We start from the raw sequence: 25,963 nt of genomic DNA, 5'->3' as shown, positions 1-25,963 counted from the left end.
TCAGGTCTGACTTGATTGGTCCAGCAATAGCCACCTGACCCATGTTGGGCCAATCAGGAATTTGAAACTTAAGCCCCCCCCAACAACAACAACAACAAAAACAGGTTCCATGTTAACAGCAATAGTGAACATCTCTTCTGGGTCTGTGATGTGCCTTGTACAGTGCTGATTTTTATATGTTATAACCTGACCTTCATGGCAACCTCGTTGGCCAGGTTATGCTGCTTATTCTTCAACGGGAATCTGAAGTTCCAAAGATTGACTTTCTTTTCCCAAAGGCTCGAGGTGGGGTGCGAGGAGTGGCAGCAGGAAAGCTGGAAGAGCTGGGTAGCTACAACTCAGACATATGGTGCAGAGACAAGGTCTGCCAACTTTTGCTACCTAGGTCCCTGAGGTTACCCAGGTGGCTTCATGATGATAATTGGGCTGACCAAATGGGAAATGGCCTGTGTGCATTGGCAAGTAAAATCCAGCTGTGTGAGAGGGTTGCAATGATGATGGGACAGAATGAAAGACAGGAGTCAAGGAAGAGGGGAACACAAGAACTTCCACTCCCCGAGGGATGCAGGGTGCTGACCCAGACCAACCAGGGCCCATCCATTCTCCAGTACAGGCCAGAGAGCACCCACTATGAGAACCTGGAGATGTGCTCCTCTCTTTCTCCCCCACCAGTGAATTAGCATGCAGGGTGTGGGTGGCTTATTTTGGTGACACAGGACGGGGGGCAGTAGAGAAGTTTACATCCTCCTCTTTTCCCAGTCCTCTGAGGAGCGGACAGGACACCTAAGAAGCTGAGGGGGTGGAAGCAGCTGGAATGTGCTGTGGATGGCTGAGGCACTGCGGGGGCCAGAGAACCAGTCCAGATGGGAGAAGGAAGTTGGGGGCTTTGCTGGCTGGAGGCCAAGAATGGTCCCTAATTCTGGTTCTTGGCTAACAGGCCTCTGGAATCTGCCATTCTGGGTGAGGCAGGACAGTAGGCAGGTAGGCCTTTGAGCACCCAAGAAAACAAAATGAATCAGTAGCAGAAAGTTCCCATCGGAATCCAATTCTCTGCATGTGCAGGGTTGTTTGGTTTTATTTAGAAAACAAACCAACATCTTTCATTAGCAATAACAAAGTCCTTACTATCACCTGACAATCAGACTGTCATTTACATAGCACTCATGCAAATCACACCTTCCATAGCACAGTATATACGGGCATCACTCTGGGTAGCATGCTAGTCCAGGGTAGCCACAGGGTAACTCACTGCACAAACTTCCCTTTAAAAAAAATCAAACAATCATCAGATGGAAGACAAATCACTGTCTCTCTCCAGTGAAGAGGGTACCAAGGTAGGAGGCCTAGCTCCTTCTGGCCCCTTGCAGTGGGGTGAGGGCTGCCCCAGCACGGTGATCAGGACTCCTCAGGAAGGTATGGCTATGGTCAGGATGCTGCCAGGGCCTTCTTTGCTCCTGAGACATGGAAGGGATCAGCCCAACGCCCACAGGTGGGGGCGGAGCACCAGGAACTTGGCCTGTCATCAGCATCCCCCAGGCCCCCGCAGACCAGGATACAAATAGCTCCAGGCCCACGCGGTTCTCAGTCTGCTGACGAGGACTGCTTGCTCCTGTTTCTTCTTTCTTTCTTTCTTCTTTTTTTCCATTTTTTTTTTTTTTTTTTTTTTTTAAGGGAGCAAAATTCAGAGTAAGCTTGGAGTTCCAGAAAACTTTTTCTGGCTCCTTAGAGAACCATGGCAAAATGGAGTGGAGAGAGGGCCCTCTCCAGAATCTTTCTGCTGACTCTCACAGGGTTCAGAAATTGGCAACCCTTCCTCTGGAGTGGGTGGGGCCCTGGACCCCACAGGTGCAGGGTTAGGGGAGGAGACGGAGTTCACCCGGTCATGGCTCCTGATAGAGAATGTCACGACCTTGCCTTGGTCTTCAAAGGGTCTCTCCCTGTGAGAGATCTGGACCACCTCTGCTCCTTCATTCTGCGGTAAACAGAAGCTGACAGGTGACCAGGAGTAGCCTGAGGGGTTAGGGGCACCACAGTGGGGCAAGGAGAAAAGATAATCTGAGACTGAGCCCAGAAGAGGAAACTCTGGAGTGGATTCCATTTAAAGGGCTTCACCCTGGGATGGAACTAACAGATATGTTTAGGCAGGATTACGGCCCCCAAGCTTGCATCAAGACCCCATCAACTAAAATCCCTCACTGAGAAGCATTTCCTTCTTCTGAGCGTCCCTTGAGGGTTTCATCCCTGCTGTCCAGCTCTGGCCTCCCTCTGCTCCTGGGCCCAGCAGAATCAGCAGTCCACAGGCCCACTGGAGCCACAGAAGACAAGGACAAAAGACCAGCGGCCCTGTCTCCTCCGAGGCCTGGCTGCAGCTCATTCGGAGGTGCGGGAGGCAGGTGGGACCGGCGGGAGCAGGGGCGGAGGCGCAGCGTCCTCTGGGCGGCTGGCCCGCCAGGCGCTTGCAGGTCCCCAGGCCGCCGCCGCCGCTGCGGAGGGCCGCGTGGGAAGCCGGGCTCAGCGGTTTCCTTGGCGACCGGCCTTCTCCGCAGCCAGCCGCGGGGCTCCAGGTGGGAGGCTGCAGGTTGGCAGGGAGGCGCTGCCAGCCTGGGCAGCGTGACTGGGCAGCGCGCCAGCCGCCTCGAGTGGCCAGGGCCAGGCGGCCGGGGGCGGCCGGCTCCGCGGGAGGGAGGGGGCTTTGCCTTAGCCTTCATCGTCATTCCAGAAACTTCTCTTCGGGTCAGAGCGGCAGCTCTGGGGAGCTCTGTGCGCCGTTCCTCCCGTTCCCTCTCCCAGCGCGCTTCTCGGGACAGCGTCAACCCAGGCTCTGCGCAGAGCGGCCTCGGCTGCGGTTCCCGGCAGGTCTCGAGGCCAGCTAGCCCGAGCGGCGCTCAGAGGGCGCTCCGGAGGAGGCCGGCGGCCAGCGGCAGCAGCAGCGGCAGCAGGGGGCCGGGGGGCTGGGCGGCCGCTGGGGGAGAAGGGACAGTTAAGACCTGCAAGCCCTGGCGCCCGTCTGCTTCCGCGCAGGACTCGGGTGGCCGTGTTCCTGGGGCCTCAGCTCGCTCCAGCCCCCTTCCTACCCTTTTACAATGTTCCCTTCCCTTGGTTTCTGTACATATTCATTCCTGTCCAAATTATACTACATGAATATGTATGTCGTTACCTCAGATCCTCTTTGGAATATCCTTTTTAGCATTTATGTTCATTATCCAGGGCTATTTGGGTGACATGGCCAGTTCCTGCCAGAACTGCCTGTAGCTTCCCTGTTTAGACCCTCCCAGAACTCTTCCCCTGGATAGCAGGTGAAATGCAGGGGGCCTCTGTTCCGCTGGCCTGAGACCTAGAGTGCCCTCAGCTCTCAAGGTTTTAGGGGAAAGGGTCTGAATGATGCCAGGGGATGTGACAGGACCCTACCTGTGCCCGAGCACTGCTGAGAGAGCATCCCTTCCAGAGCTGCCACGTAGTCAGGCCCCAGCCAGTCAAGATACGTGGTTTTCTCCCCTACAGGCACTGCCCGGATTGTGGCATCCTTGAAAAGCAGGTCTTGACCGTGGTATTTGGAGGAGTCAAACATTTTGAACCCATTCGTATTGTGATCGTCTCCAAACAGGTCCTGAAAGCACCGAAAGCAACTGACTTTTCATCCAGGTTTACAGATGGTTACAGGAGACCCAAAGAGCAAGCAACTTCAGGGTACCAAGATTCTGATTTGATGTCATCAGCTTAATCATGATGGGCCTCTTGTCATGGAAGGGGCTTGGGAAAATCTATGTCTAGAGGCATCATCTTAAGGTAGTGGATGAGGAAGTTACAACAAACCACTTCTTGGACGTAGAACTGAAGCATTTGATTTACAAGAAGACCCAGAAATGAGCTATGGTGTGGATCAGAATACCAAGTGCTTTGCTAAGCTTGCTCGGCATTTTTCAACCTTTTTTATACTGTTTTCTTGATCTATCTTATGGGTATCCTTTCCTACAAACCAAAACAATCTCATCAAGATTGTCACCAGTAATAAAATAATAGGTGAGTTGAGGATATCTTTACTAATCAACTCCCCCTACTCCAGTGTCCTAGAGATGGTGCTGCTACTCAGTTCCCTGCTGGGAATCCTTGCATTGAATGTGCTAGACCAGTCTGAAAGAGCTATTAAAAAGACCAGAAGTAGTATGAGAACCTAGAAACATGCAAATAAAGGATATCTGGGGAAGAGGCATAAGTGTCTGTCAGCCAAAAAATATGATCAAAGGTGGGGAGGAGAAGTAATGGCTGTCAGTCTTTTTTGAGGGGACTCAGATCCTCTTGAAGATCTGATGAGAGCTGTCGGCCTTCTTCCCAGAAAAATGCACGTGCACAGAATTCTTCCCACATTACTTCAGAGGGTTTTTAGGGACTCCCTGGGAAAGTCCACAGGCCTGGGGTAAGAACTCCTGGGATGGAGGGACTCCATGGGGAAGATGAGCAGAGAACATATAATGTTAAAGTTTAGGAACAGGCCTGAAGAACCAGTGGCTCTGGAATTCTGTGGTGCTGGTGGACAGGGAAGGCAGTTTCAGCCTAAATCAACGGAGGAGGGAAGAGGGTTGGAGATTTGAAACCAGGGGCTCCTTGGACAGCTGGGTTCAAATTCTAGATGCATTTTGGAAGCACAGTCAACAAACTTGTGGATGGACAGGATGTAGAGTACAAGTCAGAGATGACTCCTGAGGAAATGGAAAGGCAACAGTGACTATTAACTGAAGCAGATAGCTGGAGGAAGAAGGAAGTTCAACCTTGGACTTGATCAGTTGGAAATGCCTGTTAGAAATGCAGATGGAAATGTCAAGTAGGCATGTTAACTATGCCAGTTTGCGATTGAAGGATGGGATTGAAATCAGAGCTAAGGACATATACATTTAGGAGCCATGTGTATACAGATGGCTGTTAATGACATGAGGCAAAATGAGATTAATGAGGGCGTAGGTGTATACAGAGGGCTTATGACTGAATTCTGAGGTGCTCCAGCATTTACATGCCAGGGAGGTGAGCAGGAACCAGTAAAGGAAGGAGAGGCCAGAGAGGTAGGAGGAGAGTCAGGCAGGTGTGGGGATCTGGACTGTACTTCTAGGGGAGGGACTTGAACTTTCAGGAGGAGGGACCTGTGGCCAGTACTGCAGGGAAATCAGGTACAATGAGGACTGAGAAGCAGCTGCTGGATTTATTAACATGGGTCACTGTGTTTTTGACAAGGACAGCTTCAGGGCCATGGTAGGGCCTGTCTGGAGTAGTCTCCATTCTTAAGAGAGAACTGAAGGAGAGGGCTGATGACTCTAGAATAGAGACAACCTCTGGAGGAGTTCTGCTCTCAAAGGGAATGGGTTACGAGAGGCTGTGAGACCAAGAGGGTTAGTTTGATTTTTACAAATGGCAAAAATAATAACACATTTGTATGTTGATGAGAATGGTCCAGTTGAGAAGGAAAAATTAATGATGCAGGAAATAGGATAGATGCTGGAGGACTGTCCAGGACTCACCTGGGCCTTGTCCAGCAGTCCAAACACAGTGAAGATGTTAGTTTCTGGCCGCACCATGACAGCATGGGATGGTATCTGTGCCAAGTTGCAGGCTTCAAACTGGTTCACCTCAGCCCGAGCCCCGTTGGGGCACAGGAGCTCATACTCCTGCCACTTCAGCTCAGCAGCCCAGGGCTCGGGATTATGGCCTGAGGGAAGAGCACGGGACAGGGAGAAGTTTGGGGGGAGACCACTCTCCTCCTAGTCCAAGATCCTTTGCTGGGCACAGGTGGCGATATCTGGCCAGTTCAACAGCCCTCTCCATTCTCCAAGTCTTCTACTCTGTTACCAGGGTAACAAAGCCCAGCTGGGTAAATATGATTAGCAGGAACTTCTGTTGGGGGGACCAGGCAGGGCTGGGGGGTGTTGTACAGGTAACATGACTCCCTTCCTCCTGGAGGTTGGTTCAGGGGCCTGGAACCCTCCTCAGCTCTATTAAAACAAATAGTCCTATCACCTCAGTGGCCTCCATAGGCCAGTGGGATCTGAGTTTTGAAATACTGATATTTTTCCCTGCATGTCTTGCTTCCCCTTGGTCAATCCCAGTGTCCTTTCTGAGTCACATCTGTGCTTTTCTGGGCTGAGCCTCTGAGAAGAGATGTTAGGATACAGTGGAGATGACTAAGCCCACAATGTTTGGGGGTTCAAAGTCTGGGACACTGCAGGGTAAGCAGAAAGTACAACCACTGGGCATTGAGGAAATAGCCTCCAGTCTGCCCAGAGGAATGAGTGGGAGCCATGCAAGCTAAGAAGCCCTGCACTCTGAAAGGACCTCAGGTAGAGGTTTAGGGGACCGTGGGGAAGTGTTGCTGGGCTCTTTTTCTCAGGTGGAAGAAGGGAAGTTTCTTCCAGTGCAAAAATTGCCTGTGTGGTGTGTCTGGGGTGGCCCTGCCTTAGTGTGGCTCAGGGCCATGGGGGGATTTCCCCGCGTGGGGCATTGCCCTGCTCAGGACCAAAGACCAGATACTGATGTGAAGATGACTGTGGAGAGGCCCCTGCCACCTGAGTCACATGCCTCAGCACTGCATAACACCTCAAGAGCGGGTCTCCAAGCCGACTGAGATGGAGTGCCTACATTTTAGTGGAATATGGACTGGATCCCAGATCAGTAAGATCATCAAGTGTCCTGACACCTGGATGTGAGGCTTGAGGTCCATTCTTACCTTCAGGCCCTTGGGAGTCCTGGGCTCCTTCTAGACTCAAGCTCTCCCAGCTGCTGTTCAGATCTCAGATGAAGACATCTGGGACTAGTGCCTGGACTGACTGGATGGGACAGTCTCCCTACTCATTCCCTGCTCTGGCCCCAGCCCCCTTCACGTACCGTTTGTGTTGTCAAAGACAGTCGTGTGCTTAACGAAGGCAACGTCCCCCGCGTTCTCCACCAGGCATCTGCCACACGAGAGGGCAGGGCAGGTGTCAGCAAAGGGTTCCAGCCTTTGTGCCGGCCCCAGACCACCTTCCAGCTGCTGCCAAGTACCTGAAGGCGCCACTGTCACCGTAGTACCGCTCCTGGCTGTTGCCCACACACCTGTTGCGGCCCTGCTCGTCCCCCACACAGAGGGCGCACAGGGAGGAAGGGTAGTTCTTGGGGTTGTTCACAGGCACACAGCTGGCATTGAAGAACTCACTCACCGCTGGGGTAGAGGGGAAGGGCCAAGATGAGGGGCCACGGCAGGAAGATGGCCAGGGAGGTGGGTGGCCTGCTCCCCCACAGATCTGCCCACCAACCTGTACTTAAACTCCCTCAGGAACAGGAGACTTACTGCCTCATATGCTTTTCTTTTCCTATTGAAGCAACTGCCCATCTGTCTGGAACAGGGAGCCAACCATAATGTCCTCTGAGAGATTCCATGGGTAGTTAGAAAAACATGTGTTTATTTTCTCTGTTACCAGCCAGGACAGAGGTCTGTAGCCAGTCTGCCCAAGATCTTGCTGGCTCCCCACTACTTTCCTTTCACCACAATAATCACATGATTTCACACCCAGAAGAGCAGCTTCGTGCCTGGCATATGGGGGGTGCTTGGCAAATGTTTCTTCTTCCGTCCCCATTTTAGCACTTGTGTGAATTCTTGGGCACTTGTGTGGAGCCTGGCCACTTTCCAACTGGGTCCCCCAGATGCCTAGGGACTGCTAGGTGATGGGTAAAACCCCATGACCAGATGGTGGCACAGTCAGGTCCAGATACATGTGCATATACACACACGTGCCCATAGGCGCTAATTCACTCTGGGTCAGTGGTGGACAGAAGGTAGCTTGGCACCATCCATGGAGCCATTAGGAAGCCTCGAATGTTGTGTGACATCGGGCATGGCTCCCAGCTTTTCCAATAGTGAGGACCACATAAAGAAGGAAGAAGAAATCTCTCAGGGCTGCCTTCAAGAGGACCCTCAGGGCTGGTGGCCTTCCCATTCAATGTCAAAGAAAAGTTCCCAAGGCTGTGTCCCTGGGAGGGCAGTACCTGTGAGGATGTCACAGTGCTCGGGCCTGATGAAGCCCCTCTGGATGAGGGCACCCACTGGCACGTCCCAGCCTGCTGGGCTGCCGAAGCCTGCGTGACAGGAGCGCTTGCCACGCAGCTCATCCAGGGTGAAGGCGTAGGAGCTGTCCCGCTTCACCACAGCCACCACGAAGTATGAGCTGCTCCTGTCCTCCTCTGGAGGGAGAGGGACATCCCACGAGGGTCTCCTATCAGAGCCAGGACCGATCCCGGGGGGCGCTTTCCTTAAACTTGTCCCTTCCTATTTCTCTGCTTGAGAGCTGTGATTGCCCTGAGGCTCTGCAGGCTCAGGAGTGACCCGCCCAAGGCCATGCGGCAGCCTGTGCGGCTCCACCCACCCCCAGCAGCCTCACTCAAAGCACTTGCTTTCTTTCCTCACACCCAGGTGGAATTTTTCTCACCTACTGGAAGAAAATTGGAGGTACAGCCGAGGGTTACAGCATTTTCTCTAAGCCCAGAGGTTTTTCACAGGCAAGTGGAAGGGACCAGAGGCCCCATGGTCATCATTTAATAGGACAGAGGCCAAAGCCAAGCCCAGACCACTAAGAAGGTATGAATGAGCTTACAAGGGGGGCTCCATGGTCAGGGCAGGGGTGAGGCTGACGTGTTCTATAGTTCAAAGTCGGCAAATGCCATGGTGGTCTAAATTTGTACAGCCTGGGTTGCAAGCCAAGGATTTTTAACAATATTTATTAAACAAGTATTTCAAAGGAAAAAGAAAATTCAACAGTCTAAAGTCTCTGCAAAGCCTGAAATCTCAACTCTGACTCTTTACAGAAAGTTTGCTGATCCTGAAGAGACATTCATTGCATAGATGGGAAAATGTGCCTGTGGCAGGAGGGGTTTGCCTGGTGACAGAAGGCAACCAGTGTAGGGAGGGAGGCACTAGGGAGAGCTGGAGCTTCTGAAAATACTGAGGGACAAGTTTTCATATTTATAAAGACATCAACCACCACCTGGTGGAAGCCAGGCAGCTGGCACCACACTCACCAGCATAGAGTTCCCCAGCCGCTGGGACCAGGCCATACACCTTCCCTGACGTATAAACGTCCTCGCCCCTCAGGGTCACAGCATCAATGTTCCCAGCCTACAGGGGACAGAGAGAGCACCATCCCTGCCTTCTTGCTAGGTGTGGGTACTCCACGGATTGCCGGAGGCGTCCCAGCACCCCGCCAAGGGCTGACAGAGTGTGACTGACTACAAGACACTCAGTCAAATGCCTGCTTGAATGGAAGAATGACCCGGTCCTAGATGACTGTGGGAGGGGCCCCAGGGCTGAGACACCAAGCCCCTCGTAAGAGGCAGCTGGAGGGACCAGGGCCCTCTTCCTCAGACTCCCCTGGAGTCCTCCAGGTCACCTGCAGCCCACCCCACTTGTCCGTTCTGAAGCCTCTTGGCAGTGGCCCCAGGGCCCTGCTAAGAGGTAACTGGTAATCCACAGTAGCCTGGATAATCCAAGGGAAGGGGATAAGGCCAGGTAACAGTGACACCCTTGCAACCCAGGAAGGTGACCCGCACCTTTAGGCCCAGAGGCATGAAGTGATAGTGAGCATCAGGCAGTGGCACTGACATTTTGAGCCTGAAGGGTACACCTCTAGGGCCCCCTCCCCACACAGACGACTGTGGTGTCACGAAGGGCGTAGAACCTGGACTCCCACAGCCCAGGATCCTGCCTGAGTGATGGTCCCTCCCCTGGGTCACTGTGGTGGCACAGGAAATAGACATCAAAGCCACACTGGACAACATCCCTGGGAGCCTTGGAAGCTAGAACTCGGGATCTTGGAGCATCTTACTGGGGTTCTAAGGAGCCTGACCTTTGCTTCTCTCCCGCAGTCCTGGGCAGGCCCCTTGGCCCTATGCAGACAGTGAGAGGAGGCTCCTGCCTGGAGACAGCAGAAACCTTCTCCCCACTTCTCTCACTGCTCTGGGGCCCTTGGAAAGTCACCCAGCCATAAGACAACCTGTCAGGCATCTGGAAATAAGGTCCTAATCCCCCTTTCCTCAGTTCCAGCTGAGGTGCCTCCTCCGTCTGCTCGACACACAGGTGAGCTCAGCTCTGTGGGGGCAGACTTCCTTCAGGCCCTGGGCAGAGTGGCTCCTCCACACCCGAGCTGGTGACCTTGGGCCAGGTGCTTCCTCAGCCTCTCTAGGCCACCATCTCCAGACTTGGAATGGGGCAAATAATCATCCGCAGGGTGCTTGTGAGGATTGGGTGAGGTAATCTGCACGGCCTCAGTGGTTATCCGTTGTGAGCAGATTGCCCCTTTTATTCTTGCCTATGCTCTTTTTCTTGGCTTTCTGGGCAATGTGGTCTTCTATACAGAGCAGGGTGGACACCTGAGGGGCTGTGACCTGTGCTCAGGGACTGCTGATCAGCCCCTACCTCCTTGCCCTTAAAACAGGAAGGGAAGAGTCCAAGGGACTCAAGTCTGGACACCTGTGACCACAGTAGAACATCCTCCCTGGCTTCGAGGCCTGGGTTCCTCTCTGCTGTCTGCCCTCAGCCTCTAGGCAGAGAAGCAAAGTGAAAAAGAGCTGAAGGGGCCTCCGAGCAGGGGCCAGTGTTTTTGGTTTCAGGTGTGAGCGTATTAGTGGACTGAGTCTTGGCAAGCGTTATAAGAAAAAGAGACTAAAATCAAATGCAGCTGAAAACATCAAGCATTGTTTCATGTCCAACTATTAAAGGATATATAGTTTGCACATATTTCTATCTGAAAAAGGTTTTTGTGCACTAGGTTGTGATGGATATGAACTGTATTTCTGAGTGTCAGTTGCTGTCAAAAATGTTTCACAAACAATGATGCAAGCCCACCTATTGTGCACGGGGGAAACTGAGACTAAGGAAGAGGAAGGGGCTTGCCCAAGGCCACAGGTCTTCTCCTGGCCACTCTGCTCCTCCCTCACCGCTATCTCTGCGGGCTTGTCTCAGAAGATGTTCTCCTCTGCAGGCAACAATGCTAAGGACCATCCCAGGCACTACCACCACCTGCCCACTCTGGCACACCTGGATCTGCTCCATGCAGTGCTGGGAGGACTGCGCCGATACACACTGGATCTCGGGTTTGAGCCTCTGCCGGCTGAAGGCCACCGCCATGTCACCGCACTTCTGAATCTCAGGTGTGGACAGCACGCACCAGCGCAAGTAGTGGGGCATCCCTGTGTTGGGTGGACACGTGGGCACTGGTGTTCAGTGGGAAGAGCTTGGAGCCAGACCCAAGGGAAATTCTGGGCCTTTCTCTTGATGGCTAAGTGTCCAGGTTACATTATTTAGCCATCTGATCCCACTTCCTCACAAGGAAAGGGGTGAACTGCCTCTCCATTGGGCAGTGAGAAGCTTGAGGCAGACGGTGGCTGCCATGTATCTGAGTGTCTGGTCCACCATTTCCCTTGTAGGGGAGGGCTTATGGGAGTCTGGGGACTTGAGAGAAGCCCATTTGTAGACGACTGCAGTACTCCAGGCAGTGCCCAAGACAGGGCTGAAGCCACGGGGTGGAAAGAAGGAGGAGGAAGGAAAGGTTGTGGAGGCAGAACTGACAGAACTCAATGACCCCAAAATAGACTTGATGGCCTAGATCCCACCACCTGCAGCAGGTGGGGCTTCCAGGGTCCAGAAGTCCAATAACCACAGAGAGGCTTCCCGCCCTCCAAGTCCCAGAGGCAGGGAAGTAGAAGCAACTGGTTCCCATAGAGGCCACACGGCATATGCCAGGTCTCCCTGATGAGTGTCCTCCCCTGGCCACCCCCTCAGAGACCTTGCCATGCCATCAGGCTGGGCTGGAGCTGGCAGGAGCAGGGACAGGGACTTACGGTTGGGGTCACAGAGCAGACCCTTCATGGCGTGCAGGTACTCGCGGCCCAGCCATGCCTCGTAGGTCTGCGTGGCAATGGGCACCAGCTCCGTGGTGGAGTCCTTGAACAGCAGGTTCTTCTGGCCGTAGGCCTCAGAGCTAAACATCTGGAAGCTGCTGGCCTCGTGGGTGAATAGACGCTGTGTGTCAAAGGTGGGTGTGGGGCTGATAAGGGCTGGCAGGCCATGCCCTTCCTTCCCCAGTTCAACCACCACCTCCTTCTCCCATTATGAGGGTCTCCCCAACCCACTCTCCTTCTTCTGTGCTCCTCCAGTTCTGAATCTCCTTTCAGTTCAAATGCCTTCTCGCATCCCACCCTTTGCACAACTTGGTGGAGGTTGGGACAGGACTGGGGACAGGCAATGGCTGGGCAGCATCAGTGTGGATGGGGTGAAACCAGAAACCATGGGGAGCACTGTGAAGTTAGGACAGTATGGCTGCCATAAGCAGAAGTTTCAGCAAAACATTCTTCAGCAATTAATGTTAAACTGTGAAAGGTACTGGATTTGTCCTTTGGGTTTTTTGCTCAGGTGTTCTGGTTTTGATTTTCAGAGGCACAGGCATGAGGAGCTTTCTCTGAGGGGTGCCTGAGGCTCCCTGTCTCCTGGCTCCGGGCAGCCCTCTTCCCTCCCACACTGTGGGAGACAAGGAGGCCTGGGACCAGCTGGGAGGCTTTGAGGGATGGGGTGCCCCATCTCACCTGGCCTTCATTGAGCAACCTGAAGATGAGGCCCCCATCGGTGTCAGCCCGGACAACCACAGCATGTGCAGGCACCCGGGCCAGGTGGCATCGCCTCCATTCAGTGACATCAGCCCGGCTACCATCCCTGCACAGCAGCTCAAAGTCCTTGGATAGCAGCGTCTGGCCCCAGGAGGGCAGGGTTTTCCCTGTGAAGATGGGAAGACTGGTGAGCCAGCTCCTGTTCTAGACAGAGCAGCCTGAGGGACAGGAGAGGGACCCTGGGGGGCTAGGTGTCATGAAGGTGAGAACCAGCTCTACAGGGTGATGGAGCTCAGGGATGCACCTCCAGGACCTGGTGTCTATGGTCTGTGTCTGTTTACTTATAGTTTCTACCTCTCACCAATTTCTATTAATAAACCAGATTTGACAACTCTAACAGCAATGCAACACATATAAATAGGACTATTTATTAAAGATAAAAAGAGTAAGAAATTTAGAGAAGCTCAGGTTGAGAGAGATAAATGTACCAAGAAGGCAGAGGGCGGTGGGCAGGGAGCAGGAAACATAATGGGAACATACCCTGACAAAATCTACCCAGAACCCTAACCCAGAGAGCAAAGGGTAACTCCGCAAAGCCTTGCCCACTATCCCAATTACTAATATTTTGGCATATTTCCTTTAGGTTCTTTTTCCTATTTTTCCCCACTTATCTCTATGAAGTATTTTTCTACACTATTGGAAACTTTCTACAAAACTTATTTATTTCCTGTTGGGTCTGGTGATGCACACCTGCAACTTGAGGCAGGAAGATCACAAGTTCAAGACTAGCCTGGGCAACTTAGTGAGACTCTGTCTGAAAAATAAAAAATAAAAAGGGCTGCAGGTGTAGCTAAGTGTGGGTGTGGAGTGCGCCTGGGCTGGATTCAATCCCCAGTACTGCAAGAAAAAAAGGGGGCTTTATTTGAAAGAGTGACTATCAACACCAAATACCAATATTAAGAAGACTAAGATTGACTAATAGTAGGCACAGAGCTAAGCCACAGATGGTACTACATAACAATGTTTTTATGAATTTTAAATTACAATCAGGGGTGAACCACTGCTAGGAAATAGGAAGGGACAGATAATTTGTGGGGTCATACAAACTTTCATTCCAAAATGATTAAAAATAAAACCTCCAAACCACAAGAAAACTCCAGAAAATTCTTTTTCCCTGTGACATGATAGTCTCTAGTACTCTTGCTACTCAGGGTGAATCTCTCCCTGCACTCTCCAATTTTTCTCTATTTCTAAACTGCTAAACCTTTGCATAGATCTCTGGGGTATCATTTGATTTCCTACAAGACACAGGTGCCATTTATGTACTTTCATTCACCATTGTTGTTTTTCATCGATGAGGGACAAAGTCATATTATTTTACTACTTTAGACATTTATGTCAATTCCACTCATTTGCTCTTATCAATCTTTTTGCGTAAACACATTCCTTTAAGAACATTCCTTTCTTAGGGCTGTATTGTAGCTCAGTGTTAGAGCTCTTGTCCAGGCATGCATGAGGCCCTGGGTTTAATTCCCAGCATCAACAACAATAAAAAATTCCTTAGGATACCACCAAAACTTTAAAATAGTTGATTTGAATCCAGTGCATCCCCCTTCTTCGCCTACCTTACAAATTCTCCCTTGCTTGATTCCTCTTGCTACCTATGTCTTGGGCAGTCTGTTTTTATAGAATTGTTGTATCCTGGAAATGAGTCTATGTGTCTTTATTTATTTATTTATTTATTTCCCTTGTTTTCCATTCTCAAATCTGGGTTATGTTTGCCTTCATGAAGTTCAGACTACATGATGAACTTACTCATTTAAAAGGTGATGATTAAGGGCTGGGGATGTAGCTCAGTTGGTAGAGTGCTTGTTTCAAAAGCATAAGGCCCTGGGTTCAACCCCCAGCTTTGCAAGGAAAAAAAAAAGAAAAAGGAGGGATGATTAATTTTTAAAAAGATGACAAAAAATGTAGAGAGAACGATCAGACATTTTGGAATAGACAAAAGTTTGACTGGTGGCTGTTGGTGGGTGAGGAGGAAGATAACCAGAAAGTTGTGTGAAGGAATTTTGGGGTGAAGGGTCCGTCTCAGACAATATCTCGATCATGGTGGTGGTTATAAACTGTATGTTTTGGGTATAACCCAGAACACACTTTAAACAAAGTCACTTTTGTTGTATATTAAGTCAGACCTCAATTAAAAAAAAAAAAAAAAAGAAATGATCTTCAGGCAAATCTAAATGAAGAGATATTCTATAAAATTACTGGATTTTTGAAAAATGCCATTGTCATTTTGCATTGATCCTGTCCTAGGATCAAGGAGTCAAAGAGCTCCAATATCTACATACCACATGTGATCACACACAGCTAGGTCGCGGGCCTGAAACACATTGCTACAAAAGACAAGGGAGAATTAGCGAATTTGGAATATCCACAGCAGCTCAGCTACTGGTACGTCAATGTTACATTTCCTGAGTCTGATTTCATGCTAGGCCTATGCCTCCTTGTTCTTAGGAGATTCGTACTAAAGTTTTCAAGGGGTGTGACGCAGGCACATGTACCATCACCCACACGTGATAGATCAAATGTGACCAAACTCTGGAAGCTGGAATCTGGGTAAAGAATAGGTGGGAGTACTTTGAAAAATTCTAGCAACTTTTCCAAAAAATTTTAAAAACGTTTTAATGACAACTATGTAAAAAACCAACACATAACACCAATTTTTTTTTTTTTTTTTGTACCAGGGATTGAACCCAGGGGCACTCGACCACTGAGCCATATCCCCAACCCTTTTTATATATTTTATTTTGAGGCAGAGTCTCACTAAGTTGCTTAGGGTCTTGCTAAGTTGCTGAGGCTGGCTTTGAACTTGGATCCTCCTGTTTCAACTTCCCAAGTTCCCTGGGATTACAGGTATATACCACCTTGCCCAGCACACCAACCTGCCTTAAGATCTTGCCCAATGAGACAAGGAATGGCTTTTCAGGTAATGGGAGAAAAATGCCAGGAAGTAGATGAACTCTAGGGAAAATATCTTTTACAAAGCAGACACCAATTTTCAAGTGGAAACAGAGGGACCCTAATGCCACACATAAATCAGAGCAGAGCCTTGCTGCTCGCTGACCCCTTGCCCTGCAGAGCAGTTGGGACTCCTTTGATGAGATGAACTTCCTTTCTGCAGATGGGAGTGCTGGGGTTCAGAGACCACAGGACTTGTTCGATGTCATTCAGAGACTCAGTGGCATTCAGCATCTGGTACCATCTGGGGGTGCACCCCAGGCAGCCTGGGCCTTACTCCCTCACTCACCGTCAGTGTTCTCCAGGACTGTGCTGTGCTTCACGAAGGCCACGTCCCCTGCCTCTTCTGCCAGGCACCTGTGGAGGAGAAACCGGAGCCTGAGTAGGGCTGCTCTCCCCTCCAGCCCCTTGATCCTGCCCATCTTCCACTGTTGGAGGTCTAGCCTGGGCTGCAGGGTGACCCTGGGGCACATGTTTCCTAGTCCAGCGGTCCCAGGCTCCAGTGCCCTGGCTCACTGACTGTGTGGCTTTGCTAGGTTGTGGACCCTTCCTTACCCTTTCATATATCAAGTGGGGATGAGAAAATGAGTCCCCATGGGGTTGTCATAGGAAAAAAAGATTCTTTATAATCATATAGCTCCTGAAGATGATTCTGCTGAAGCAGGGAATCTGACTAGAAGATCTTCATACCATACTAAAAACTCCTGAGTATAAAGGACCTTGACATGTATGTAGTTATCTACATGAAACTGCCCGATATGGGAGGCAGGGCAGGGCCTGCTGGGAAAAGGGACTTCTTGGTTCTCTACAGTCAGAAAATAAGCAGGGATTGGACCAGCAGAGAGCAGAGGGCTCTAAAGGCAGGGAGGATGGGCAGACGGCCCAGGACACAAGGGAGGTGGGGTGGACTGTTTCTTTTCTGAAACAAAATCTGCTTTAACCCAGGCCACATCCTGGGCATGGGGACCAGCAGATCCCCTGCTCCAGTGTGGCACTGAGGACTGGCAGCAGGAGATGCTCAGGTCCCCATTCCATTCTCTTATTCAGAGACAAGCTCAATGAACCATGAGCTGTTAGGCTCTTTGGGGTCCATGGGGGCTCATCCAAAATCCCAGCCTGAACCAGATGCAGAAATGGGACCAGCCCAAGTGTCCAGTGGTACTCCCCCACCTAATGACCCTCCCTGCTGGTAGGAGACACCAGAACAGGGATCTGGGAGTGGCCAAAGGGGTGGCTTTTTCCATTTTCTTTTCTCCAAGCCCTCCCTTCTCTAAATACACCAAACATGTTGACTTTATGAGCAGATCCAGCCTGGCACATTCTGGTCTGATGTTTATAAAGTAGCCAGGGCACAGTACAGAACTGTATAAAGGATGCTTTGATACACTGCCATTCCCCATGTGGCCTCTCTGGGCAAAAGGTTTTCCCTCCAGCTCCGACTCAGCTTCCCTGCCTGTCCCACCCCAGGCACCCTCACCGGAAGGCTCCACTGTAGTCATAGTATCTCTCCAGGGGACTCTTGTCACACACTCCCTCCCCAGAGGAGTCACCCCGGCAGAGGCGACAGAGGGACTCGGAGTAACTGGTCTCTCCTGCTCCTGGTACGCAGCTGCCCCCAAAATAGTCACTGACAGCTGTGGGAAGAGGGCAGAGGGAGGTTACTCAGACGGCTCTACTCTCTACAGACCCAGGTTGTGGGGCAGGGTAGGGGGGTTCTGCATGGGGTGGGGACCTGGTCTGGATGCTTCTGAGAATTGGTTCACCTTCTTGCTTCAGCCTGAGTCAAACTGGAGAACTGGATGAGATCAGTGATTCTCACACTTGGGTCCACAACAGTGGCAACGTGCAACTGGGTGGGACCGTTGCTGTTTAAAAGTTTCCAGGGGAATACAACATTTACTCACAAATGTCCACAGGACGGCTAAATATCGACTGGATACTGTTCTCTCTGAGGTTCCTTTCCAAATTGGTACATATGATTAATGAAGGGGTTTGCGGCGTAACCAGTATTGACACAGGGGCAAGATGACACTTCTCATGTCATGCTGGGAGGAAAGGAGCTGAAAAGGCACCTTGCAAGTGAAAAGGTCGGATCCGCCGACCTGGGTGTTGTTTTGGGCCCTGCCAGCACAGAGGCCCGGGTACACCTCCTTCACAAATATTCGTCCTGTGCCAAGGGAGGATGCCCTACTTCCTGCACGATGCCAGTCAAGTCATGCCCCTCAGTCAGGATGGGCACCATCTTGGCCTTCTTTCCTCATCCTCCCAGAGGAGCAGATAAATATGCTGTGTGATGGATAAGCCACACACACCTGGCCGCCATCTGAGAATCTGGGCTCCTGGGCAAGGGTTGTGCTGGGCTAACAGCTGCCTGGGCTCTTTAGCCACATGGGAGCTTCTGGCTGCAAATCAGGAGCTTGTTTGGATCCTGAAAATATAGTGTTTCTGATCCTTCATGCTTCCATTGACCTGCACCAGGTCTATACCAGCGGCAGCCACTCCTCAGTGACTCACGCCTCCCCACTGTGGGTTAGACCCTGTGCTTAGCCGTCACATGGGACATCATGACAAGTGAGTGAGAGTAGTGACCCCTGTAGGGGTCAATCAGTCAAGAAGTTCAAATGGCAGCCACATGGGGCTGGCCAGCAGAGGGGTGGTGGTGATCCCACAGACGGTGCGGCAGGGAAGGAACGGGGAAGCCCAGAGACCCTGTGCCAGGCCTTGAGTCCTCACCTTTAAGCACGTCACAGCCCATCACCGAGAGGCGGCCACTCTCCACCAGGTAGCCCACGGGCACATTCCAGCCCACCGTCCGATTAATGCCCGTGTGGCAGGACTTCACTCCTTTCAGGGTGTTTATGGTCACGTTGAAGTTCCTCCTGACTACGGCCACAGCATAATAGGAGGTCCCAACCTCTAGGAAGGAGGTGGGGGAGTGAGGGTGGCAAGGGAGCAGCCTCAAGGATGGCCGCAGTGCCACCCTGCCAGAAGGCGGTGGGAGAAGCCTGGGGTGCAGTGTGGAGCACATGGCGTACAAATGGGTGTGCGTGGACATGTGAAAGGCACTGGGTTACAGAGACAGCAAGAGGGCACAGTCCACGTCTCACCCGAGCCCTGGCCCTCCTCCAGCCTCATGAGAGAGGTACTATCCCAAGATAGTCATTCGTTCACTGATTTCCCCCTTTTCCTTCCCAAGCCAGCTGGCGCTTGGCTGGGGCTGATCTGTGATGCCAGGGGAGCTCCGTAGCTGGACAGAAAGCAGAAGTAGCCTGCATGTTCTCTGCTTTCCACAAGCCTAGGTCCTTAGAAGAACGTGCAGGGCTTGAGGGAAGGGTATGGTGGTCATGGGGAGAAGACAGCTAGCAGGAGCAGGGAGAGCAGGGCAGGGGCTTCCTGGGGATTAGGAAAAGCAATGTCCCAGTGATGAGGAGATGGAGACAGAGAGAGGCAGACAGACAGACAGAACTAGCAATGTGGTCCCAAGTCACTTAAGACCATGAGTGGCCATGGAGGGTGGGGGGTGGGTAGGCCTCTACAGCCTTGCAAGATTCCCCAGTGTGACCCAGAAGGGGCTGATCAGACAAGACAGAGGTGACTCTGTGGGAACTGATGACCCAATGGCCTTCCACCCCACTGTCCTGAGTCTGGCCCCTGCCAACTCAAGTAGTACTGTCCAGCACCACCTCTGACACCTAGCCTCCCTTTCCTTCTAGATCCTGAAGCCACCAGGCTCTTTCCTACCTGGGATCATTGTGGCTCTCAGCTTAAATGTCACCTCCCTGGAGAACCCTGTCTGCCCTATTTTGTAGGTTTCCCCATGTCCCTCACTTCCCCTCTCGTGGCCCTTCCTTTTCTTCACCGCACCCGCCCCTGGGTCACTGCAGTTTTTGCTGCCTATTTGTTCCGTCTCTCTCCTGCTCTCTGTGGGAGAAGCAAGGTCTCTTGCTCCTCTGCAGTGCTCACAGCCAGGCTGCAGCAGGTGCTCCGTGGCCATGTTGAACTAAAGTGGAAGAGTGTGTTCAGCATGACTTCCAGGGAAAGCAGAACTGGACTGTGTCCTGTCAGGGGACAATCAGTTCAGCAAGTACCCAGCTAGTGCCTTCTCTGAGTGAGACCCCGTGTGGAGTTCCCTGGGTACACAAAGACCAGCACTAGGCTCCTCCTTGGGGACTAACAAGACAGAGGGGCAGAGCTTGGCAGAGGCAAGTGGGAGTGAGGGCTCTGGGAAGGCAGGGAAGAAAGGCCCTTAGCAAGGGTGGGAGGGCTCTGGGAAATCCTGGGAGAGGTGATCATCTCACTGACTGTGACAGTGGTTACACACTGGACAGGCAGTGGTGGTGGGGAGATGCCAACACAGGGTGAGCTGGGGGCAGGTCTGCTGTGAGGTGCAGGGATGGGGTGAAGGAGCTCACAGAGTCCCTCCCAATGTGCTCCTGGTCTGCTGGGCTCTGCAGCTCCTGTCGCCACCTGTCCCTGCCTCTGACAGAGAGGCCTGAAAACATCAGGTAGCCGAGCGTCACCAAAACCTTGGTTACATAGGTAATCGGGCATTCAGCTCCATGCCCACCACAGCACCAGGTTTGGTGGGTAAAAGTTAGGGGGCCTGGGCTCCCCATGAGGAAGAAGGACTCAGGTCAACTCTCTGTCCCTGGCTGTCTTGCCCAGGGGCTTCAAGAGTGAGCCAGGGGTTTTCCTGAGGGTTTATCATCCTGGAACTCAGGACTGCTCTGTGGACAGGTCTAATGGCCAGGTCAGAGACTACGAGGTTGGCCAGGCCCACCTGGTGAGTTGACTTCTGGGTGGGGGCCTTGCTCTCTCTCCCACTCTGTCCTGTACCTTGATCATACACTTCGCCCACCACAGGCTTCAGGCCGTACTCCTTCCCCGCCTCATAGATGGCTCCTCCATCCAGAGTGATGGCGTCAGCCTCCTGGGCCTGGTAAGAAACATGCAGGTCACCCAGGCTGGCCCAGCTGACCTTTCATGAGGAACTCAACAATACCTCCAGGTGGCCTAGGGACACTCAAAAAGTCCTAGAGATGTGTGCTGTGCTTTTTGTCCACCCCAATCCTGAGGGACCCAGGGCTCTTACTTTATCAGGCGGAGGACTCACCTTATTTTACTAACTTTGTTATTTTTAAAAATATTAATTGTTCATTTTGGAATATCATAAAAGAAGCATGTAGTTTAAAAAACCCCAGATAATATAAAGTGGCAAGTAGTAAAAAGTGAATTTCCTTCACTTTCCTATTCTCAGCCTGTTCTTGGGTTTTTCCTCTCAGATAGTCTATGTTGACTGAATCCCATAGATGTCCTCTTTAATTTTCTCCTTTTTATTTTTAAACATGAATGGAAGTGCACTGTCAGTATGTTACAGGACCATGGATTAAATTAGAGTCTGCCGTCACAGTGGAGTCTGACTCAAGGCCTTGAGCCAGGTCTCAGGGGCTGAGCTGCAAGGAAGACCCAGTCCCTGGTGTCCCTGAGGCGTCTGTCCCTCCCAGTCCTGTGCTGCCTCTGAAGACCATCAATGCCAATTTAGTGGGAACCCTCCTCACCAAGGCCCCTTCAACTCCTTCCCAGAATCCTTACAAGCTTCACTGTGGAAAGTTCCATGGCAGCAAGTAACCACCATGAAAGGTCACCACTGAAAGGTCACTGCTGTCTGCCATCCCCCTTCCATGTGGGTGGTGTCCCCATGCCAGCAGGGGCCTTATGAAGGGAAGGCCTGCCTCTCAGACACCTTTCTCCAGCAGCACCCATCTGAGCAGCCACCCTCCCTCGGCCTCCTGCCTGGCAGGCTGGGCTGGGCTGGGAGGAAACAAACTGACCCTTGTTGCCGGGAAACTCAAGAGATCCTATCGCCCAGCCCTAGCAGAAGGATGCCAGCTCCTTGCTCTGTGAATGAGGCTGTTGTGCTGTGCACTCCTCCTGAGTTACAGACCTCTTGTTTAGGCCAGGGTGGCGGGAGCAGGGTGGAGGGGAGGGGCCTCACCGTGATGAGCTGGACGCAGTGGTCCGCAGAGATGCCCTGGACGCAGAGGAGGGAGGGCTGGATGCCTGCTTCCTGGAAGGCCTTGCTCATGTCGCTGCACTTCTGCTGCTCTGGGTCTGAGGTAGTGCACCATCGAACCTCCATCCTGCTGAGCACTGGAGGCAGGGGACAGTGAGGTCCAGCTCTCCCACCTTGCCCAGCCAAGTGCCCTAAGTGGCTCTAGCTGCTCCATGTGACCTCAGTCCATATAGCCAGTCCCCTACAACAGTCTTGCCCTCCCACAGGGTACAGAGACAGGGCAAGGCTGTGCTCAGGGCCTCCTAATCAGGGACATGACCATTGAAAGGTGGGGTGGCTCAGTACCTGGCCCATTACCAAGGAGTGGAAGGTATCCCAGTACAGCTGAGCAGCTGTCCCACTCCCTCCTGCCTAGGTGGAGGCTGGAGGGAAGAAGAAGCACTGACTGGGAAGCCCTGGCAGGCTCCGTGACTTGGCAAATTCTTCCCCTTCTTAGGCCTCCAAGAAATGGGCGCTGGCCTGGGGTTCCTTCCTCAGCAGTGTCCCTGGGCCCTCCTCATGAACTGGGACATGTGCCTGGGAACAGGTGGCTGTGGTGGACTGTCCCAGAGAAGCCTGGTCCCCCTCTGATTGTCCATGATCATGGCTGCTGCAAGATCATCCTCAGTGGGTACAGTTCAGGCCCCTGAGACACACAGAGGGAAGGCTGAGGAATCAGCAGATTGGGTTCAAGTTCCTGCCCCTGTAGCTGGTGACTTCAGGCAATATTTGACCTTTCGGGGTCTGTTTCCTCTCCTGAGAAAGAAGACAAGAAATCCCACATTCTGTGTTGGAAGTAATCTCTGTGCAGAGCCCAGGACACACAAGTCCTCAGTGAACTTGCACTTGGGCCCTTTGATCTGATCAGTTCAGAGACTTAGAGAGCTCCCAGCAGGGTCCCAGAGGAAGGGGTGCCAGGCTTCCCTGAGGTTGATGGCTTTGCACACCTGAGCTCCTCCACCGCTCTCCTCCCCAGTCAGACTGCCCTGGAGGTCTATGCTCCAGGTTGGGGTTCAGTTCTCTTCCCAAAGTGAGTCAGCCTATGTTGTCCATCCATACTTCAAGGGTCAACACTGCAGTTGCCTGCACAGCCTCCCCTTCTCTTGCCCTGTGGACACCCAGGAAGGTCGACTGTCTTGCTCTACCCTAGGGGCCCAAACCCCCCAAACCCTAAATCTCTCCACGCCCGGAGGCGGGGCAACTGCGGAGTCTGGACGAGGGGTGACGATGATGGGAACTCCAGCCTCTGAGCAGTCGCCGCCCTAAGGTCCCGCCTGACGTCCCCCAATCCCAGGCCGTGATTCCCTTGGGCGCAGACGCGAGGAGATCCACCTCCGCAGAGTGACGGGGAGCGGTCTCCCGGGAGACTTCTCGCGCCCTCCGACCAATCCCTCTAAGCCTCCTACGCCTCAGGGGAAATAGGGCTGCTCTGGCCCCTAAATCCTGCCTGGGTTTCCACGTCTGTCAGGAGCAGCCATCCTCAGGCCCGCCTCCGGACGCCCTAAGGCTCTCCCCAAGGCGCCTCTTCGGCGCTTTTCCCAAGGCCAGGTTCAAGGGCGCCTTCTCCAAAAAGCCTTCCGGAGGCCCGGGTCTGCCGCGTCGGTGCGAGTCCCTCTGGATCCTCACCCACCCCGTGCCTCGCACCTTCCCTACTCTCGAGCCCTCGGAGACGCGGGCTCAGGACACGCTTGGTGGCTGCCGGGCCCCGCTCGTAGGGCGGGAGAGCTTGCAGGACCCCCGCCCCGGCGCCTGCTCTCAACCGCCGGCCACCAGGGCCTCACCAGTGTGCAGAGCCAGCAAGAGCCACAGAGCCACGCTCCGGCCCCTCATGGCGCAGTCTAGGGCTGGCTGGGTCGAGTTGGGTCTAGGTCCAGGTCCGAGTAGATCAGCAGCAGCCGGGCTTGCTCCCTCCGTCTTTCCTCTCGCTGGCCCCAGCTACTTAAGTGCGTCCCGGGCGTGCCTCCGCAGAGTCCACGCCCCGGGGGCGCATCATCCAGCCCCGCTTCCCCGCCCCGGACTGGACACCTGGGCTGACCAGTTTGGCCTTGGCTTTCACTCTGGCGCCTCCTGCTGGGGGCCTCGACCCGCGCGAGGTCGGGGACCCAAGCCGCGGTCCTTGAGTATCTGTATTGGGGCTTCTTCCCCATAACAATCTACCTCACATTCCAGACCATCCCCACTCTTGTTCTAGAAAGACCTCAAATATCAGGTCTAACTGTAAAGGGAAAGTTCAGATTTGGAAGGAAGAAGAGATTAGAAGTCCAGAATCCGAGCTGGCCTCCCTTCAAACGCATATGGCTCAAAGAATCTGGGGATGCAGAGATGAACCCTGGCAGGTATGGCCCTGGCTGGGGAGTTCCTGGCGGTGGAGGGGACTTCAGTCTGGGCATTTGCCTCTGCATGGGCCTAGAGAGGGGAAATGACTCACCCCCGGCCACACAGTCAGTGGCAGAGCTGGAACTAGAGCCCAGGTTCCCAGCAGAGCTGGCTCCTTCCATCGTGATTTGAAAGATGGGAAGAGGATCCAAGAAGAGTAGGAGGAGGAAGAAGATAAGGACAAAGGAAGAGGAGAGGAGGAAGAGAGGGAAGAAGGTAGGGAGGAAAGGGCGTACTGTTTTTCTAGGCCAGTAGTTCTCAGAGTGAGATCCCCAGAATAGCAGCATTAGAGTCACCTGGGCTCTATAGTTACATACAGCTCTGCCACTGACCAAATGTATTGGAAATGCAAATTCTCAGGCCCTACCTCTGATCCCTGATCACAAACTCTGGGGATGGGACCCTCAAGTTGTTTTTTTGTTCTGGTGCAGTGAAGTTTGAGAATCAATGTGTTGGCAGACAAGAGTTGAGGTTCTGTTTGATGGGGATGTGGAGAATGGACTGCAACTATGTCCTCACCTTTATCATCACGTCTCATGAGTACTCAGAAATGGCATGTGTAAAAGAACACTGAGTGAGAGAGAAGGGAACCTGGGCTCTTTTGTTATTACTGACTCACTGTGACTCATTCCTCTTTGGACTCCTTTCCCCATAAAAGGTAGGTGATGATGGGCTCTGACACTCTCCTTTCCTCCTGTCTGCTCGGCAGGCACATACTGTGGAAGCTGGATCCACTGGGAGGAGGGGGTGTCTCTAATTTGCATAAATGTGCCATATGGACTAGCAGGTAGCCCTGCCAGAGGGGCTTCCTTAGAAAATGGAATGAACGCAAGTGTTTTTAGCAAGTCTCCTCCTGATCCTGAGAATGAAAAGGCTTATTCTGTTACATCCAGGAGCAACTGGGTCACTGGCAGGATCAGTGTTTATTTTCCTTGTCTTCCCTTCCGCGCGCTCTCTCTCGCTCTCTCTCTCTCTCTCTCTCTCTCTCTCTCTCTATTTTTTTAAATTGGGAAGTGAACCTATGGCCTCGCACATGCTAAGCAAGTGCTCTACCACTTCCCAAAGTTGTTTCTTTGGCAGAACTTCATGTGACACAAAAAAAGTCAGAATGACCACAACCTAAGAGCTGGGGTGAGCTCTTTCATAATGAGATCCTTCTCTGATCTCAGGGACAGACCTCAACTGTGACTTTCAGTGAACTTGCTATCTCTGAGTTACAGAGTTTTCTTATCAGGACTATTTGCTTGACCTTAGCATGGACAAGGTTTTGTATTGATGTGTATTAACAGGGAACTCTGCCTCAACTTGAGCCCAGAGTCCATTATTTCTGGGCTGCAGATACACCTGGGTGTGTCAGAGGAATGAGTGAGATGAATGAGGATCTAATAAGGCAATAATTTAATCCAGGAAAAGCCTTGTGGAGGAGCAGAAGCTCTGAGGATGGTTTTGACTGCATTCTGGCCTCATACTGAAGTTAAGGAGAAGAGCAGAAAACTGAAAGACTGGTTTCACTTACACTTTGGAATGATGTTGATGTTAGAGCTTGAGCCACTCTGCTTTGGAGCCCCCAGATCCCACCTCACAAAATGAAATCCAAAGAGCTTTTCTTCTCCCTTCTGCCAAAGAACAGCTGTGGTTCATGAAGGTTTCAGTGTGTCCACCAGCATAGAGCTTACTCATCAGGGAACTGAGGAACTGTAGGAGACACCATGGGGTGGGATAAAGGCAGCCTCTGGGGACTCAGAAAGAAGAGGCCTTTGACAGGTGTCTGAGAACATGCATTGGCAGGTGGGGACCCATGAGGCAGCAAATATGGTAGAAAAACTCCTTTACCCAGAATCTTAGGGAATGTTTTTTTATTTCCACAAATTAAAATTTATATTTTTCTACTTCTTATAGGCCATA

At 52.3% G+C, this 25,963-nt stretch overlaps 1 protein-coding gene across 7 annotated transcripts; it reads right to left on the bottom strand.

Moving 5' to 3' along the window:
* Window positions 1-1,041: 1,041 nt before the first annotated feature.
* On the bottom strand, window positions 1,042-23,664 carry Meltf (melanotransferrin). 7 transcript variants are annotated; one of them, XM_047564982.1, is made up of 17 exons: window positions 23,464-23,657; window positions 21,989-22,438; window positions 21,626-21,780; window positions 20,467-20,566; window positions 18,364-18,546; window positions 17,108-17,264; window positions 15,920-15,987; window positions 12,592-12,779; window positions 11,851-12,031; window positions 11,048-11,199; window positions 9,034-9,130; window positions 8,005-8,199; window positions 7,024-7,180; window positions 6,868-6,935; window positions 5,508-5,695; window positions 3,409-3,607; window positions 1,042-2,962 (listed from the first exon to the last, which is right to left on the bottom strand). In XM_047564982.1, exons 3-17 carry the CDS (start codon window positions 21,767-21,769, stop codon window positions 2,886-2,888), a joined length of 2,154 nt encoding a protein of 717 aa, XP_047420938.1. In that variant the 5' UTR covers window positions 21,770-21,780; window positions 21,989-22,438; window positions 23,464-23,657; the 3' UTR covers window positions 1,042-2,885. The 7 variants fall into 7 exon arrangements, with proteins under 7 accessions (XP_047420938.1, XP_047420939.1, XP_047420941.1 ...); XM_047564983.1 differs by having other exon boundaries at window positions 21,989-22,328; XM_047564985.1 differs by lacking the exon at window positions 20,467-20,566 and having other exon boundaries at window positions 23,464-23,660.
* Between the last annotated feature and the right edge of the window lie 2,299 nt (window positions 23,665-25,963).

The sequence above is a fragment of the Sciurus carolinensis genome, chromosome 9 (assembly GCF_902686445.1).
Source record: "Sciurus carolinensis chromosome 9, mSciCar1.2, whole genome shotgun sequence".
Classification (NCBI taxonomy): Eukaryota; Metazoa; Chordata; class Mammalia; order Rodentia; family Sciuridae; genus Sciurus; species Sciurus carolinensis.
Note: the sequence above shows the minus strand (reverse complement) of the source record. Positions and strands in the feature narration are given on the sequence as shown.